Source organism: Myotis brandtii, unplaced genomic scaffold (assembly GCF_000412655.1).
Source record: "Myotis brandtii unplaced genomic scaffold, ASM41265v1 scaffold406, whole genome shotgun sequence".
Classification (NCBI taxonomy): domain Eukaryota; kingdom Metazoa; phylum Chordata; class Mammalia; order Chiroptera; family Vespertilionidae; genus Myotis; species Myotis brandtii.
The window spans coordinates 521,602-539,224 of record NW_005365599.1 but is presented as its reverse complement, the minus strand read 5'-3'; the positions used below and the strand labels follow the sequence as shown (position 1 = coordinate 539,224).

Sequence of the window (17,623 nt, the reverse complement as noted above, 5' to 3'; positions counted from 1 at the left end):
TGTGAATATACTAAAAACTACTGAATTGTACACTTTAAAAGTGAGTTGTGTAGTGTGTGAATTATATCTCAGTTTCATAAAGCGATGAAAGAAATGTCCAAGAAAAAGGTAGTAAATTTGACTACAGGGGGAAAAAATGCATTGGGATTATTTATGGGAAAAACTCACTTCTATTCTCTTCAACTCACACTCACAACACTTCTGACACCACATCAAGCAATTCTGTGATAACAGCTAAGTGTTCTACAATTCATTTCAGTTCTAACACAGTCTACCTGTGAGTCTTACACGTCTCACAGGTTAAGGACTCCGTCCCACAAGACTGCCCATTCCCCACTTCAGGATGTCAATTGCAAGTCCAGGTTGTCACTGATGCTGCTGACCAGCTGGCTATAAATCAGAGGTTCCCATGACCCCCTTTCTCAGGTCCAATTATTTGCTAACGCAGCTCAAAGAACTCAAGAAAACAGCTTACTTACTAGATTACTGGTTCATTATGAAAGGATATAACTCAGGAACAGCCATAGGAAAGAGATTCATAGGTGAGGTCCAGAAGGGTCCTGGGTGCAGGAACTTCTCTGCCCCTGTGGAGGTTAGGTGTGCCACCCTCGAGCACGTGGATATGTTCACCAGCCCAGGAGTTCTCCAAACCCTGTATTTTGGGAAATTTTATGGAAGCTTCATCAGGTGGGCATAATCAATCATGGACTCAATCTCCTGCCCCCTCCTCTTCCTGCAGGACAGGCAGGGAGCTGCAGGCTCCAACCTCCTAATCATGGCTTGGTTGGTCTTTCCAGTGACCAGCTCTCATCCTGAAGCTATCCAGGCCCCCCCTCCCCCAAGAGTCTCCTCCTTAGAACCAAAGAGATTGCTCTCATCCAGGAAATTCCCAGGGATGTAGGAGGTCTGTCAAGAACCATGGTCAATGTTCAAACGTTAGAACAAAAGATGCTCCTAGTGCTCTTATCACTTAGGAAATAATAAGGGTTTTAGGAGCTCTGTGTGAGGAACTGGGAGCAGAGACCATATATATTTTTTAAAAATTTATTTCACAATGTCTGCCGAAACCAGTTTGGCTCAGTGGATAGAGCGTCAGCCTGCGGACTGAAAGGTCCCAGGTTCGATTCCGGTCAAGGGCATGTACCTTGGGCAGCTCAAAGAACTCAAGAAAACAGCTTATTTACTAGATTACTGGTTCATTATGAAAGGATCTAACTCAGGAACAGCCATAGGAAAGAGATTCATAGGTGAGGTCCAGAAGGGTCCTGGGTGCAGGAACTTCTCTGCCCCTGTGGAGGTTAGGTGTGCCACCCTCGAGCACGTGGATATGTTCACCAGCCCAGGAGTTCTCCAAACCCTGTATTTTGGGAAATTTTATGGAAGCTTCATCAGGTGGGCATAATCAATCATGGACTCAATCTCCTGCCCCCTCCTCTTCCTGCAGGACAGGCAGGGAGCTGCAGGCTCCAACCTCCTAATCATGGCTTGGTTGGTCTTTCCAGTGACCAGCTCTCATCCTGAAGCTATCCAGGCCCCCCCTCCCCCAAGAGTCTCCTCCTTAGAACCAAAGAGATTGCTCTCATCCAGGAAATTCCCAGGGATGTAGGAGGTCTGTCAAGAACCATGGTCAATGTTCAAACGTTAGAACAAAAGATGCTCCTAGTGCTCTTATCACTTAGGAAATAATAAGGGTTTTAGGAGCTCTGTGTGAGGAACTGGGGGCAGAGACCATATATATTTTTAAAAATTTATTTCACAATGTCACTAACATACCATACAAAGGTAATCAGAGTCCATATGGGATTCCCCCAAAGGAAGAAGAACACCCACTTATTTGGTAGGATGGGGCAATATGAGGGAAGACTTCCCACAAAAGGACTTTAGGGATGAGGATATCCCAAGGCCAGTCACTGGGGACAGAGCCCTTTTCAGAAACAGCAGGTAATTGGGCGTATGGGGTTGGCAGGCAAAGAAAGAGAAGAAGGCAGTGATGAATAAGAGCCTTGGGGGATTCAAATCAGGGGAGAAAGGATGGACTTGTTAATAGTGGTGTTGGTTTAACTGAAGGCCACATGAAAAAAGATAAAATTGAAATCATTTTTCATACTGCATAATACCATTTGTCTCTCCAACAAGGTCATGAGCTCCTCAAGGACAGTGTTAGAAAACCTTCAATCTGGTTCCATTGAACTTTTTCCTCCAAAAAAATGAAACCAGAATATAGGCCTCAGTGGAGTGGTCAAAATCTCCCTCCGAGGAAAAGATTAAGACATTCGGCCATTGGCATTTACTCCAGCTTCTAGTTCTCACTGCCAGTTTACAGGAAATACAGGAGATAAAGGAGTCTGTTCAGTGACAGACACCACAGGGTACAATCAACAAGATCTAGAATGTGGTTACTTCAGATTTGTTCTGCTGCTTTGTGAGCGGCTTTCTTTAACAAATAAATGCCCCCCTCCCTCTCCCCCCCCCCACCCTAAAAAGAGGAAGCTTTATCTCTTAAAGATAACGATTGAATTATTTACAGATGAAATGGTCCGATCTTTGGTATTCACTTTAAAATAATCCAGTAGGGGTGTGAAGGGCAAATAGGAGGTATAAATGAAACAAAACGGTATGTTTGTTAATAATTATTAAAGTTAGATGACAAGTAAATGAAGACTTATTATACTATTCTTGTTACTTTAGGGTACATTTGAAAATTCCCAGAACCAATGAAGGCTTTTTCGGCAGGAGAATGCCAAGATGAAATTGGCATCTGAGGAAGTGTAGCCCTGGGAATAAGAAGGCTAGAGAGGGTGCTGTCGGGAGGCTCATAGTTCAAGGACTGAACTGCTCCACTGGGAGTGGAGGGGAGGTTCTGGACAGGACAGTATGAAAGGAAACGCGCAGAATTGGAGAAGCTAAAGAAATGGGAATCGAGGGTGACGCTCAGGTTTCAGGCTGCATGATGGGGCCGTTCACCCAGCAAAGGAATTCAGAAGAGATTAAAGTTAGGGGTGAGGGAGTGATAGATCAGTTCCTGACAGGTTACATTTGAGGTGCCTGTGGACATCCAGAGTTTAGGAAAGAGGCCTGCACTGGAGATGGGTTTTGGCAATTACCAGCTGCAGCACAATTTTCATGGAAACATGAAAAGTGTAGGCACAAGAAAATGCTCCAGTCATGTGCAAGCATTATCCAATTAATAAATTACTCTAGGGCACTTTTAACATGAAAAAATCGAAGTGGCTTAACCCAGGAGACAAATATAAGAGAACCAAATAGTATATGATATCCATGCTATTCTGTTTCTCTCAATTTCCACATTGAACTTGTGATAGAATGTCAAGGTTTAACTGCAGGATTTCCTTATTTTGCTTTATTTTCTCCAATAAAAGAGTTTTCAAGAAAACACTGTGGTTTTGATACATGGTAGGGATGGGGGAAGGAACCTCATGTGAAAGATCAAACTTTATCTTTTCGTTTTTACTTTGCCTTTCTTCTATTTTGCTCCTTCCATGTTGTCTACGGTATTGTAAAAACTGAAGGAAAATGCCCAAACCATCTAGGTCTAGGGCCATCCTTCAATTTCCTGTCTTTAAAACAGCCATGACAGTGTTAAATCCTTGGGTTGACATGTGTATCCGGAAGGAGCCACAGAGCCCCTGATACAAAAAAGCAGTTTGTGTCTGGGATTGATTTATGCCTTTGGAGCAGGACAAAGAGAAGAAAACCCAGCCCCTATGGTATCTGTTGCTGGGGAAGCTCAGGCCATCTGCCAGGCTCTAATAAAACAGGACAAAACAACATTTGGTTTGAAGCACAGAATGATTTTCCAAAGTGAAAATAAAGCTTGTCCGCAGTTGAGGCTCTTGTAAGTCTTTAAATATATATATTTGTCTTTAGCATTTATATTCAAATAAAAAGTAAAGGACATCTTTTTCTGTTCTGGGCTTATACTCAAAATCTTGCGTTGACAACCCAGTTCTAACTCCTCAGCCTGCCATGGGAAGGCTCCATAATTTGGTTTCACCCAAGACCACTTAAATCAGAATTTTGAGGGGTTGGACCCAGGCATTAGTTCTTTAAAAAAGAAATTCACGTAAGAACTGCAATCAAAAAAAAAAAGAACTGCAATCAAGGTTGAGACCCCTGTAGTTACAATGTGAGTGAGGGAAAGACAGCTGAGGCGTTTGGACTATCTATGGTCAGAAGTAAATGTGAAACGTTAAAGTTTTTCAGGGCTTCGGGGGGCAGCGATGATGCGTGCCCGTGTGTGTCTGTGCGTGGGGGATGTGCATCACCTCTCTCTGCCCTGCTCACAGGTCAGCGCCGTGCGGGTGCATGTGAACAGCTCTTCCGAGAACCTTGACTACCCGGTCCTGGTCGTGGTGCGTCAGCAGAAAGAGGTGCTGTCCTGGCAGGTTCCACTGCTCTTCCAAGGACTGTAAGTGTGTCTTTTCCCAGACAACTTCACGACATCACTTCCTTTCAATGGCCCAGATCTTAATTGGTCTTTGCAGTGGTTGGCAAACTCATTAGTCAACAGAGCCAAATATCAACAGTACAACGATTGAAATTTCTTTTGAGAGCCAAATTTTTTAAACTTAAACTATATAGGTAGGTACATTGTTATTAACTTAATTAGGGTACTCCTAAGGCTTAGGAAGAGCCACACTCAAGGGGCCAAAGAGCCGCATGTGGCTCGCGAGCCGCAGTTTGCTGACCACGGCCCTAGTGAAATGAGAAATCTGACATTTGGAATGTTGACATATGAGGCATGCTCAGTGCAAACGCTAGTCGTGGTACATACCCTACATGTTCAGCTCTGCTCAATATCCATCCCCTTTGAAGTTCACATGAGAACTCTGCCCAGATTTGTAGCACCTCGAAGAACTTTTTCCATTGTAATTCTATTCAGATTCAAATAAATGTTCTGTAGCTCTTGGTTGGTTAGTGGGTCATCCATTGAGGACAGGGGCAGGCCCAGAAGTCAACCTAAATGAGTGACACTTCTTCCATTCTTCAAAATGCCCACCGAGTCTACAATCTTCATTCCATAATATGTATTGAGCATGAGTAGGTGATAGGTGCTGGAGTACAACAGTGGGGAAAAGATCCCAACAAAGTGTCTACCCTCATGGAATTTATATTTTTACAGGGAAACTACACAAGGCACTATAGGACTATAAGTGAAAACCCAGAAGGCATTCAGACATGGACATAGAGTATGAGTTATAATGATTTTTAAGGCGGAGGAATTTGAGAATTAAAATACTGATTTGGACTCTGGGACTTTCTTTATGTTCCATGTAGCAAAAGCTTGAAGAATAAAAAAAAAAAATGGAGTCGCCTGATTGTTTTATCAGGACAGTTTCTTTTTTGCAATGTGGTATTTTTCCTCTTTGAATTAGGAGGATGGGTTAGTGTAATGTAGTCACTGCCTAAGTGAACAGGTCAGCACTAAACAGACTTCACAGCCCTGTTACTATGTCACAGAGTCCTACACCAAAAACACTGCTTCTGAAATCACTATCAATGGGTCCAGTCTGACATTTAAAATATAAGGGCTTGAAAACAAATTTGGAGAGAAGTGAATCGCAATAAACTTCTTTCCCAGCTTGTTCATTGAGTCTCTCTCTCTCTCTCTCTCTCTCTCTCTCTCTCTCTCTCTCTTTCTGGCTGATCTTTCCCTCCATTGGCTGCTACAGATACCAGAGGACCTACAACTATCAGGAAGTGAGCCGCACCTTATGTCCATCAGAAGCAACCAATGAAACAGGACCGCTGGAGCATCTGATATTTGTAGATATAGCATCCATGGCACCCCTAGGCGCCCAGTACAAACTGCTGGTTACCAGGATCCAGCACTTCCAGCTACAGTAAGGAGGACTCCCTGGGGCCGTTCTCTGTTCACTTGTCTGCTCTTCCTGTGCATGTGCATGCTCAACCCAGCTTCCTTCCTTACAGAAGGACATTTTCTACTGGGCACATTGTCTTAGCACCTTCTGACCTCTCCTGTTCACAGATGGGCAGCAGGGCCTTATGTGCTCTGTGCAATAGGGAGGCAGTAGGAGACTGGTGTAGAGAGGAAGGGTGGTTCACCTCCTAGGTGTCTGTTCTCAGGGACGAGTGAGGGCCCTGTCCTGTCTGCAGTCCAAGCAGGTGTCACTGGTGGCCGGGTATTTTGTATTACTCTCCTGAAGGAATTTTTGTTTTAAGAAAGACCTTAAATAATTTTCTTCTATCCTTATTGCTATTCCATTTTTCTCCTCCCAGGTTAGGAATGTGCATAGTTAGAAAATAGTTTTAAGGCAGAAAAGGATCCTGATAGCAGTGGGAAGAGGATAGAATGAATGAAAGATGCAAGCAAAACACTCTTAAGAAGCTGGTTTGTGAAGGAGAGGGAGGATATAGAACAGAGGTCCTCAAACTTTTTAAACAGGGGGCCAGTTCACTGTCCCTCAGACATTCCACACATGCGCACTGCGGGCCGGGACGAGTCGGCTGCTAAGCAGGACAGGCAGCGGCGGCAAAAACACCCGGCGGGCCAGATAAATGTTTTCGGCGGGCCGCATGTGGCCCGCAGGCCGTAGTTTGAGGACCCCTGATATAGAATAACATCAAAGAAGGGAAATACAAGGAAAGGGAAGGAAAATTGTTGGGTTGTTTTTGTTTGTTATTTATTTTGAAAATGGTTGAGACTAGAATATATTTATAAACCAAAGGGTAGAAAGGCAAATAAAAGTGGATTTTGTAGAAGCAAAGTCCCAGAGAAGGGAAGAAAGTATAGGATTTAGCGCATATGTGCAAAGTCTATACTTACACTAGAGCGATGGGGTAGAGGGTTACAGTGGACTGGAGCATCGGTAGGGGAGGGTTGGGTAAGCAAAGGGAGTTCCTGACAGATGGCAGTAAGCAGATAAGAGAAAGTGATATTCTCAAGTCCATAGTACAAGTGAATAATAGAGTATAATTTCCTTCAACAACAAAGCAGGGGTTTAGAACGCCTTCTCTGATCTGTGAAAGGGGCTTGCTATCATAAAGTAGATAATATGCCCTGAATCTCACAGTCCTTTCTGGTACTCACCTCAAAAACCACTTAGCTTTTGTCCTTACTTCTCTCTCACTTACCCTTTCTTCCCATCCCCCTTTCCCTTTTCTTATGTTTGATTACTCCCCTGTATATATTTCTCTTATCTTCCCCATGAGCCTCCCTCTTCTTCTTCTGTCTTATCTGCATGCTCATCTCTCTTGATTCCACCTGTCCCTTTTCTCTTCCCCCTCTTCCTCAAACTAGCCAAGACAAGGGAACTAAGTCAGTTTTCAGTTTTTCTTACATTTATTGAATAATCATTTATTTCCTGGGTTTAAAACAAATAAGACGAAGTTTTTATACTTCTCTTTCTAAAATTAAAGGTGCACTTGAGTCGGCAACTGACTTTGTTCTGTTGGGTAATGACCCTTGATAAAACAAACCTCGCCCCCTCTGTCAGAGCCTATGGGGAAGGAAGCAGAACTTTCCATGTGTAATAGACACAATGTTTGTTTTGCACACACTGTTGACTCCGTAAGAAAGGGAGCACTTAAATGTGACGATCTTAAAGAAAACAATATGTGTTAAATGTTTGTGTGTGTTGTACTGGTAAAGAAAAAATAAATAACAAGAAATAAGGCCTCAGAAAATTTATATCAGTATTCATACATTCCATTACAACTGGAATTCAAGTGATAGGGAGGAATATAAAAACGTATTTCTGGCCAAAGGAATCTGGTTCCTTCTGGATATTTCATGATGTGTGTTGCTAGCCAAGAAAATCAGTGTCCTTTTTGTTCCCCTGACCTGGCAACGAACAGAATTGTTGCCCTGGTAACAGCAGATGGCACTCCCCACACTAAGAGGGCGCTACCTGGCACACACAGCACTGTGGGTTGTCACTCCGGCCGGCCATGGCATCAAAGGAGCACATACACAACTGGACTTGACACTGACTTTGGGGCTCTTTAGGTGACTTAAGGCCACAAGCTCTCAACTGTACTTCAGCAGAATCAATCCTCAACACTGAAGATTATTTCTGTTGGGTGCGGATATGTAAAAATTGCATCCATTGCTAAATTCTGAGCCCAGTCTGTCAACAGCCTAAATTGTTGGTCATTACCTTTAGAAATAGTGCTCAAATTTTATGACTTTTAAACAACACCTTCAATTATAAATTTCTTACTTAAATGTTTTGGCATGCCCTTTCTAAAGGAATCTTTAACACAATTGTTTAACACTATTTAATTTTTATAAAAGGAAAATTAGGAGTGGAGAGAAAGACTCTTTAGAGAGCACCAGGCTATGAATCTGGGGAGGGACCTCAGAAGAAGTTCAGGTTAAAATTCCCAGAAGTTCAGGTTCAGATTCCCAGAAATACAAGCCACATTGGAGGGTTGGGGGCATGCCATTCCCCAGGTGTGGACGCTGAGAGTGTGGTGTGGGTTTGTGTAAGTGATATTCATGGCTAAAGATGAGGCAAAACCCACAACAAATAAAAAGCTAAAGCAAAACTGTATCGAGGACCAAACTTGTCTTTGTGTTTTCCAGCCTCTTGGACTGTTTCACATACGTTCATTCCAGACAGCACTCTGTGCCACAAATGTGTGCTATCTGCATGCTCCTCAGCCTCTCCTTTTCTCTGTGTTGGACCATTGCTGTCTTTCACAGAAGAATGAAAGAACCTAATCCAATAATTCACAGTACATTATCACCTGGAGAGAAAATAACTCCATTATATTATTTTGGTGCTATTTGCTATTTACTGTCATAGACAATTTTGCCTTTGGGATAACTCAAGCTTTTATAATCAACTAGAGGCCCAGTGCACGAATTCGTGCACTGGTGGGGTCCCTCAGCCTGGCCTGCAGGGATCGGGCCAAAACCAGGTCTCCAACATCCCCCAAGGAGTCTGGATTGTAAGAGGACGGTTCTCAGGTGATGCACCCCAGAATCAAGCTTCCTCCTCTCTGGTTCTGGGTGCATCACCTGAGAACCGCAGTTGCCAAATCACCACAGCTTGGCAGCTCCTGCGTTGAGCATCTGTTCCCCGGTGGTCAGTGAGCATCATAGCTATCGGTCAGGCAGTCAAACGGTCGGATGGTTGTTTAGGCTTTTATATAGATAGATAGTAAAAGAGATCCTGAAGGCAGTGACTAACCCAAAGAGGACAAAATCTTGGAGGAGAATTTCAGCTGGTGTGGCAGACAATTGGGGAAATACTTGTGGGCAGGAAGAGTATACTCCTATTCCTAGGGACTGTCCAATGGCCATTATCTATTCACCACATTTTTTTTTAATATATTTTATTGATTTTTTACAGAGAGGAAGGGAGAGAGAGAGATAGTTAGAAACATCGATGAGAGAGAAACATCGATCAGCTGCCTCCTGCACATCCCCCACTGGGGATGTGCCCGCAACCCAGGTACATGCCCTTGACCGGAATCGAACCTGGGACCTTTCAGTCCGCAGGCCGACGCTCTATCCACTGAGCCAAACCGGCTTCGGCTATTCACCACATTTTTTACAAAAATGATCTTTTGCCATGGTTACATCAAAATTATTTTGAGGTGTTATCTTCATTGTTGAAAAGAACCTCCCATCTTCTTTTCCTCTTTCAGCCCACTTCTAACACCTAAACCCTGTGCTTGATTATAAAATCTTAAGAGAATCCAAAGGCAAAAGTAAACAAAGTACGTACTTGTATAGGTATGACTTCATGGGTATTTAAAGACATAAAATTGACTCCCTCCCCAATTTGGTCTTTCCTGAGAGTTGAAGTTAGCAAATTTCCATGCAGTTTACTTTGTAAGTTTGATGAGAACAGTCTTCCCTTCACAAAGAATAAGGCTTTCCTTGCATCTGGTTTAAGATGGCTTTCTTTTAAATAAATAACTTTTGCTTGCTAATTTATTATGTTTTCCTCTCATTTTCCCTTCTCCCACTTACATTTCTCAGGACAAATGTTGCCTTTCACTTCACTGCCAGCCCCTCTCAACCTCAGGTAAGTGAAGGGTGTCAAGGTTATGATTCTACTATTAGTGTTACCCATAGTGTTACTATGGTAATAGGTGGAGTCAGCAAGTGGTATTCTCCTTCATATTTCACAGCTTAAGATGTATTTGTATTTTTGGAATGTTACTCATGTCACTAGAACTTTGGACACAACATTTAATCTTATCACCTGAATTGATGTGAAATGGGAGGCATGATATTTGTAGATATTCCTTGGCTCAATTTTCATTTAGCAGGTCTACTATGTACCTACTATGTACCAAGCAGTGTTAGACTGTACTTGGTGGTGGGAAGAACAGGATGAAGAAGGGAAAGATGCAACTTCTGCCCTCATGGACCTTTTATAATCAAGATGGGGGTGAGGGACAGAGAAGTAGAAGGCCAACACTAAATGGATACACAAATACTTAATTCACCTGAAGATACAATAAAATAAAACAGATTTTAATTTCTACAGTGTTGTGGATGGAATAAATTAGTTTCTCCTACGTAAAGAGAGTACAGGGATGCTGAAAAATTATAATAAGAATTAGTTATTTGTGTTGTGCTCTCCATTAAACTATAATCATATATAGAATAAATACATGAAAATTTTCATTATTTAAACTGCTTTTCTGGTGACACTTCTGGCTACATTTCTTTTTTTTTCTTTCGTGGATTCTGAAGAAGTAAAGTTTAGGCAATAGTTTAAAACAGATTTGTTGAATGTGCTGATATTTATTGTAAATCTTCTGCAGGCTGTAATACAGTTTTAGTCATGAATGGCTACTTAATTTTTGTCTTGTATATACTAAAACTGGGATTAACACAGTAAATGGACTCTACTGTAAATCTGTTACAACCACTGTGTGATGATAAATATTTAGCAACTAATTTTTAGAGGGAGGAAAAAAACCCTGATTTGTAGAATTTGCCCATTTCTGTGGCATAAATACCTTCATCCTGGTCAACTTTAAGATGCCAAGGTGATGTCATTGAACACAGAGTTGGGGAGAGATGTGTACAATCAGCTCCACAAATCCGTATGAGCTGACTCCCACACATTTCTTGATAAATTTCTCAGCCTCCACAGTGCCTACCTACTGCCACCCAGTGATGGAAGAGGACTACAGGCTCGCAAACCACTGCCCTCAACATTTATTGGCTAGTTAATTCATGAAATATTTGAAAGCACTAGTTAATAGGTGCTATGGGAGATAGCTAGAAAGGGAGGAAAAACCTTGCAGAATGAATATAGTCTAATAGTCCTGTTCAGAGTTATAGTAAATATGATACAGTGAATGCTGTAAGGCACTTTCAGTTTGTGGACTGAAAATCAGTGATGATTATACATTACGGCTTCGTTTTCTTTTAAATGGGTGTGTAAATACTAAAGCCTAAGTAGTTTGTCTATAAACTCCAAACTAGAATAAAGTGTACTTAGAACAAACTGATAAAACAAAATAAAAACTCTTCAAGATCTATAAAAGACTTATTTGTTGTTAACTGTTCCCATTTTGGCCTGAATTTTATATCCTCTCCCACTGTAGAAAAGATTTTCCATTCCTATAAATTAACCCAAACTATTGTGCATTCTCAGACAACCTTCATCATCACTGTCTGCCTCTATTCTTGTAGACAGACGCAGGTTACAGAAACTGGGCAGGTAATCAGGCTCCAAGAGGATGATTTTTGGCCTAAATTCCAGTCATGGCTTTGCGTACTTGTTATTTGCTTATTTCTGATAAAAAGTAGGATATCACCCTAGCTGGTTTGTCTCAGTGGACAGAGTGTTGGCCTGAGGACTGAAGGGTCCCAGGTTTGATTCCAGTCATGGGCACATGCCAGGGTTGCGGGCTGGATCGCCAGTAGGGGCCGTGCAGGAAGCAGCCAATCAATGATTCTCTCTCATCATTGATGTTTCTATCTCTCTCTCCCTCTCCCTTCCTCTTTGAAATCAATAAAAAAATTTTTTTTAAAGTAGGTTATCAAGGCAAGGATCAAAAACGTAATATTAAGGTTTCTGTAGTTGTTTACCGCTTGCACAAAACCAACTCCTATAATATATATATATGTTGCTCATTATTGCTAACAGTAATCGTAGTTATGCTCTTGAGTTACAAAGGTTGGTTTCCCTAAGAACCAAGAACACCTCTTGGTAATTCTAGAGGATTCACCTTTGGAAGAGCCCTGTATTATATGAATTTGATTCAAGCTCCAAAATGAAAGTGCAAAATGAGGTGGGTTCTTAGGAGTATTGCCATCTATTACAAGGTGTGAACAGATTTTCAAATAGCAGTGTTAATGACAGTCCTTAATCTTGAGAAGGCCTTGGATTATTGATAAACATTCTATTCTTATTGCTCTGGTTTTCAGAATAAGGTTAGTAAAGAGGATGTTGCTATGCAAAATTAAGTTTTGACATATTTTGCCTTGCCTTTAAAGTGATAGATTTATTAGAGTCCTAAAATATGGGCTTGTTTTGGTTGGCCCCCTCAAAACCTTAAGCACGTATTTTATGTCAGGTTTCCCAACCAGTTACCATATTTATAATTATTGGGCAGAAGTTCCCTTTCTTCATTATTAGTAACATCTTTAAAAGTTAGAGTTAATAATTTTTTTCAGGGGATTTATAATCTAATTAGGTAAACAGTATTACCTCTTTCTATTATGTTTCCTGATTCTGATGATATGTCAGAATCTAAATACTTTTAGAGATATCTTAGCCTGCTCCAAATTGAGAACATATATTTCAGGGGCTGGATGTAAAGTTTTGTCTTTGAATCTAAATGTCCTCCCACTTCATTCCAGACAGAAAATGAATTATTTAGCAAAAAAACTAGGAGAAGGGTAGATTTATTGCTAATTCTTGCCTGTAGAAAGCTGGTTAAGATTCTTGAAGAACAGGCTTACCTGCTTTACAAGGTGGAGCCTCATATTTCAAAATGAACATATGGAAGTAAATATTGCCTCATATTACATCTCACATATCCCTAATTCAAAGGTTGAGAGATCTTCTTTAAAAAAAAATAGTTTTATTGCTTTGAGAGGAAGGGAGAGGGATAGAGAGATAGCAACATCTGTGAGAAAGAAACATTGATCGGCTGCCTCCTGCACACCTCCTACTGGGGATCGAACCACAACCCAGGCATGTGCCCTGACCGGCAATATTGTATGAAATGCCTACTTTTTTTACTCACTGAAATAGTCCTAATCTCTGGCACAGAGTCCCGAAGAGAGAAGTTGCTCAATACTTGTGAGATGAATGGCTGACTGAATTCATAGAGGTTTACTGAGATGTGCATCTAAACTTTATGCTTAATAATAGAGAAAATGGTCCTACTCATGTGAAAATAGTTTGAGTTCATGACTGTAAACATTTCTTAAGGTTAACAAATCTTTTTCTTATTCTCAGTATTTTCTATACAAATTTCCTGAAGATGTGGACTCAGTTATTATTAAAGTTGTATCTAAAGTGGCTTATCCATGTTCTGTTGTCTCCGTCCAGAATATCATGGTGAGTCTTAATAACTTGTCAACTTTCTAGTGTGGAGCATTATATTGTCTCAGGATAAATGAGAGAGAAGGGTGAAGGATATGTCTGTGTATCTCCTGCAAAACTGCTAAATATTAAGAACAGCATCTCGGGCAGTCAATGTATGCAGACATTGTTTTGGAGCAACAGAAAATAGTTGACTCCTCACCAAAATAAACAAAGGGAAAAAAGGAGGCGGGGCGGGGGGAGGAAGGGAAGGATGGTCATGACAAAGTACAAGGAAGATGAAGTTGTGGACTACAGGAGAAAAAATAGAAACCTACCACTTGTTCTAAGTTTTTAAAATGACAAAAACTGTATGCTTTCACTCACATATGGAATAAAAAACAAAAAAGTAACAAACAAACTAATTAAACAAAAACAAATTCATCGGTACAGACAACGGAATAGGAAGAGGGTGAGGAAAAGAGTAAATTGGGTAAAGGGGGTCAAATATATGCTAAGGAAAGAACTAGACTTTTGATGGTGAGCATGCAATAGAGTACACGATAGAGTTTATAATGTTGTACACCTAAGATTTATACAACGTTATTAACCACTGTTACCTCAATAAATGTAATTTAAAAATTTTTATTGTAACATTAAGCCCTTTCTATCAGGTGTTAAGTTAAAAAGTGAAAAGGTATTAGAAACCTTAGGACAACTTTTCTCTTCCATCTAAAGAGACCTAGACTTTAGAGGACAAGCACCAAGTTTTAGAAAACTGTCTCATGACTGTTCTGGGGGAAACTTCTATGGTTTATGGCTTAGTAAGGGACTCCACTCTGTGTGTCTAGTATGTGCAGCATAACATGATATGATGTTAGTGATGATTCCCTTTTTACCCCTCATGTACATTACAGTGCCCAGTGTATGATCTTGACCACAATGTGGAATTTAATGGTGTCTATCAGTCCATGACCAAGAAAGCTGCCATCACACTACAGGTGAGACGTCACTTCTGTGGTCACTATTATTGATGACAATTTACCTACTGCAGCAGCATTCAAAGGGAATGCCATTCACTGTGTGCCTTGGATCTCCTTCCTTTCCAATTGGTTTTAAAAAGAAAGATTGAGCCCAGCCAGCGTGGCTCAGTGGTTGAACATTGACCTATGAACCAGGAAGTCACGACTTGATTCCAGGTCAGGGCACATGCCCAGGTTGCAGGCTTGATCCTCCCTGTGGGGCGTGCAGGAGGCAGCCAATCAATGATTCTCTCTCATCATTGATGTTTCTATCTCTCTCTCCCTCTCCCTTCCTCTCTGAAATCAATAAAAGTATATTTTAAAAAGAAAGAAAGGAAGGAAGGGAGGAAGGGAGGGAGGGAGGGAGGGAGGGAGGGAGGGAGGAAGGGAGGAAGGGAGGGAGGGCAGGCGGAAGGAAGGAAGGAAGGAAGGAAGGAAGGAAGGAAGGGAAAGAAAGAAAATGTGCATGAAATCAAAGCTTGGGCGATGTCGAACAATGCTACTGCCAGGTGCCCCATTCCCCCTGGGGAATCTTGGGAACCCATAATGCAATGGGACATATATCTGACAGGCTACCTAGAAAGTAAAGGCAGAATATTTCAATCTACTCAATGGGTGATGCAAATTTAGGGTAAAGTTATCTCATCCATTGAAAGCAATTAAATGTAGAAGAAGAAGAATTTGTATCAATAATAGTAAGCAAAAGAGGACTTCAGCTGGGCAGAATGGACAGCCTTAAGGAATATGGGGTAATAGAGGGATAAAGGAAGACAAATAATTGGTGATAGAAGATGATTTGACTTTGGGTGGTAGACACACAATGCAATATACAGATCATGTATCATAGAAATGTACACCTGAAACCTGTGTGGTCCTATTAACCAATGTCACCCCAAGAAATTTAATTTTAAAAACATTTAAAGGAATATGGACCATATTTGTGTAGCAGTTTCGACATTTGTAACCAAATTTTTATTTCAATGGTAATTGTATGTTTGGCAATAAATTGTTACTTCTCTTTTGGGCCCATGATTCTGTCTTTGGCCATTTTCTCAGAGATACCAGAAATTTGGGGATGTTAAGAGAAAACAGAGTTGTAGAAATAGAATAGACCTTAAAAGATCATCTTCCCAACCATGCTTCATTCGTGGATAAGAAAACTGGGACACAAAGAAACAAACTTAGAGAAAGTCAAAGCCAGGACTAACTCGGGTCTCCTGGCTTGTTTTTGCCTCCCTAAACTAAACTATTTATTTAACTGCTGACTGTATGACTTTTAGGAAAATCATTTATCATTAGACTAGAGGCCCGGTGCATGAGATTTGTGCACTGGAGGGGAGCAGTCCCTCAGCCCGGCCTGCACCCTCTCGCAGTCTGGGACCCCTTGGGGGATGTCACCTGCTGGCTTAGGCCTGATGCCCCCGGGGATGGGGCCTAAGCCGGCAGTCTGACATCCCTCTCACAATCCTAGGCTCTCGCAGTCCGGGACCCCTCACTCCTTACCGCCCACCTGCAGTGGAGGCAGGAGAGGCTCCCGCCACCACCGCTCTGCTCACCAGCTGTGAGCCCGGCTTGTGGCTGAGTGGTGCTTCCCCTGTGGGAGCACACTGACCACCAGGGAGCAGCTCCTGCATTAAGCCTTTGCCCCCTGGTGGTCAGTGTGCACCATAGCGACTGGTCGTTCCACCGTTCAGTCAATTTTCATATTATGCTTTTATTATATAGGATTTTAAAATAATAAAAATCTAATATAGTTAATTTTAAAATAAAGCTCATTAATTTTTAAAAAAATATTTAAGTATGAACTATTAAACATAGGCTATTGGCATTATTTATATGGTGCCTATCTTATCATAAGAACATATCATAAGATTGTTATGTCTTATGCAGAAGAAGGATTTTCCAGGTGAGCAGTTCTTCGTGGTGTTTGTGATAAAGCCTGAAGATTATGCTTGCGGAGGATCTTTCTTCATCCAGGGTAAGAGAGAGTGATGAGTATACTTGGCTACTTGTAAAAACCTGACCCAGGGGAATGGAAGGGAAGTTAAAAGCTCACTTTGGCCCTTTATGACCATTTCTAGTCCCAGTAAGTGAGGGCCATCAGCCATGACTTGATAAGGCAGCTGATAGATACTTGAGAATAAAATAAAGGTAAGAAAATGATAAATCTAAAAGTATTAGTGATACTACAAAAGGTCACTTAGTGTATTTCAAGATCTTATGCTCTCTCAGACCACATGAAGTTGGCTCTTCACTCAACAAATATTTGCTACTAGAAAGTATTGATTTGTATGCAGCAGACCAAGGTCCATTTTCTAAGATTGGTTTGGTAGCCAAGAGTAGTGGAGCCACTTATATTATTCAGTAGTGATCATTTCCATAAGGATGTGCAAGGAAAATTGAGTTCTCAATTTTGGTTGCAAAAATTATACCTTGCAAGATAGCAAAGTGGGACAATGACAATGACAGAGGTTGTGTGAGCTCTGAGGCATAATGCAAATGGTTGTCCAGTTACTGAGGAACTACCTTGGGAATAGAATAGGTTGTTGGAAAACACAGGTCCCCAGTAGCTGATGTGATATGTGATCAACACAGAGAGATGTTTATTGTTGAGTGTAACATGGTTCCCTTGGTGTTTAGGTGAAATTTCTGTTCCTGTATTCTTTACTCTCTTAATTTCATCGCTTTATAGAGTTCTGCTAATGTCCAATGTTCTTTGTTAAACTGCATACTCTTTGGTGACTATTTAAGAAAAAACAAGTTCTCACGAGCTAGAAAATACAAGCCAAACTACACCGTGACTTCCTATTTTCGTAGCTGTTTTCTTCATATGTCTGTGGCATGTTGAGCCACGTGGGTATCAAATAAAGGGTCAAGTCTTCTTTATTGAGCAGGGAGGCTGAAGTCTCATTTGCCTCAATTAGTGCTATCAACTGCATCCAATTTGAATGTTTAACCAGAAGGTATATTAGATGATGTGAAGGTTTAGGAGTTAGGTTTTCCTCTAGTTCAGTGGTTCTCAACCTTGGCTGCACATTAGAATCACCTGGGAATCTTTTTTAAATCCTGATTTCTGGGCCTCATCCTCCGGAAATTCTGTTTCTTTGT

General features: G+C 41.3%; 1 protein-coding gene across 1 annotated transcript in view; it reads left to right on the top strand.

Annotated features, from left to right (window-relative positions):
- The first annotated feature begins 4,244 nt into the window (after nucleotides 1–4,244).
- SIDT1 (SID1 transmembrane family, member 1) overlaps nucleotides 4,245–17,623 on the top strand; it is a 51,982-nt gene continuing 38,603 nt past the window's right edge. The window contains exons 1-6 of the mRNA XM_014545380.1: nucleotides 4,245–4,429; nucleotides 5,694–5,864; nucleotides 9,977–10,022; nucleotides 13,428–13,529; nucleotides 14,411–14,494; nucleotides 16,406–16,493. Coding sequence (XP_014400866.1) covers nucleotides 4,245–4,429; nucleotides 5,694–5,864; nucleotides 9,977–10,022; nucleotides 13,428–13,529; nucleotides 14,411–14,494; nucleotides 16,406–16,493 — 676 coding nt within the window. The remainder of the gene's footprint in view (nucleotides 4,430–5,693; nucleotides 5,865–9,976; nucleotides 10,023–13,427; nucleotides 13,530–14,410; nucleotides 14,495–16,405; nucleotides 16,494–17,623) is intronic.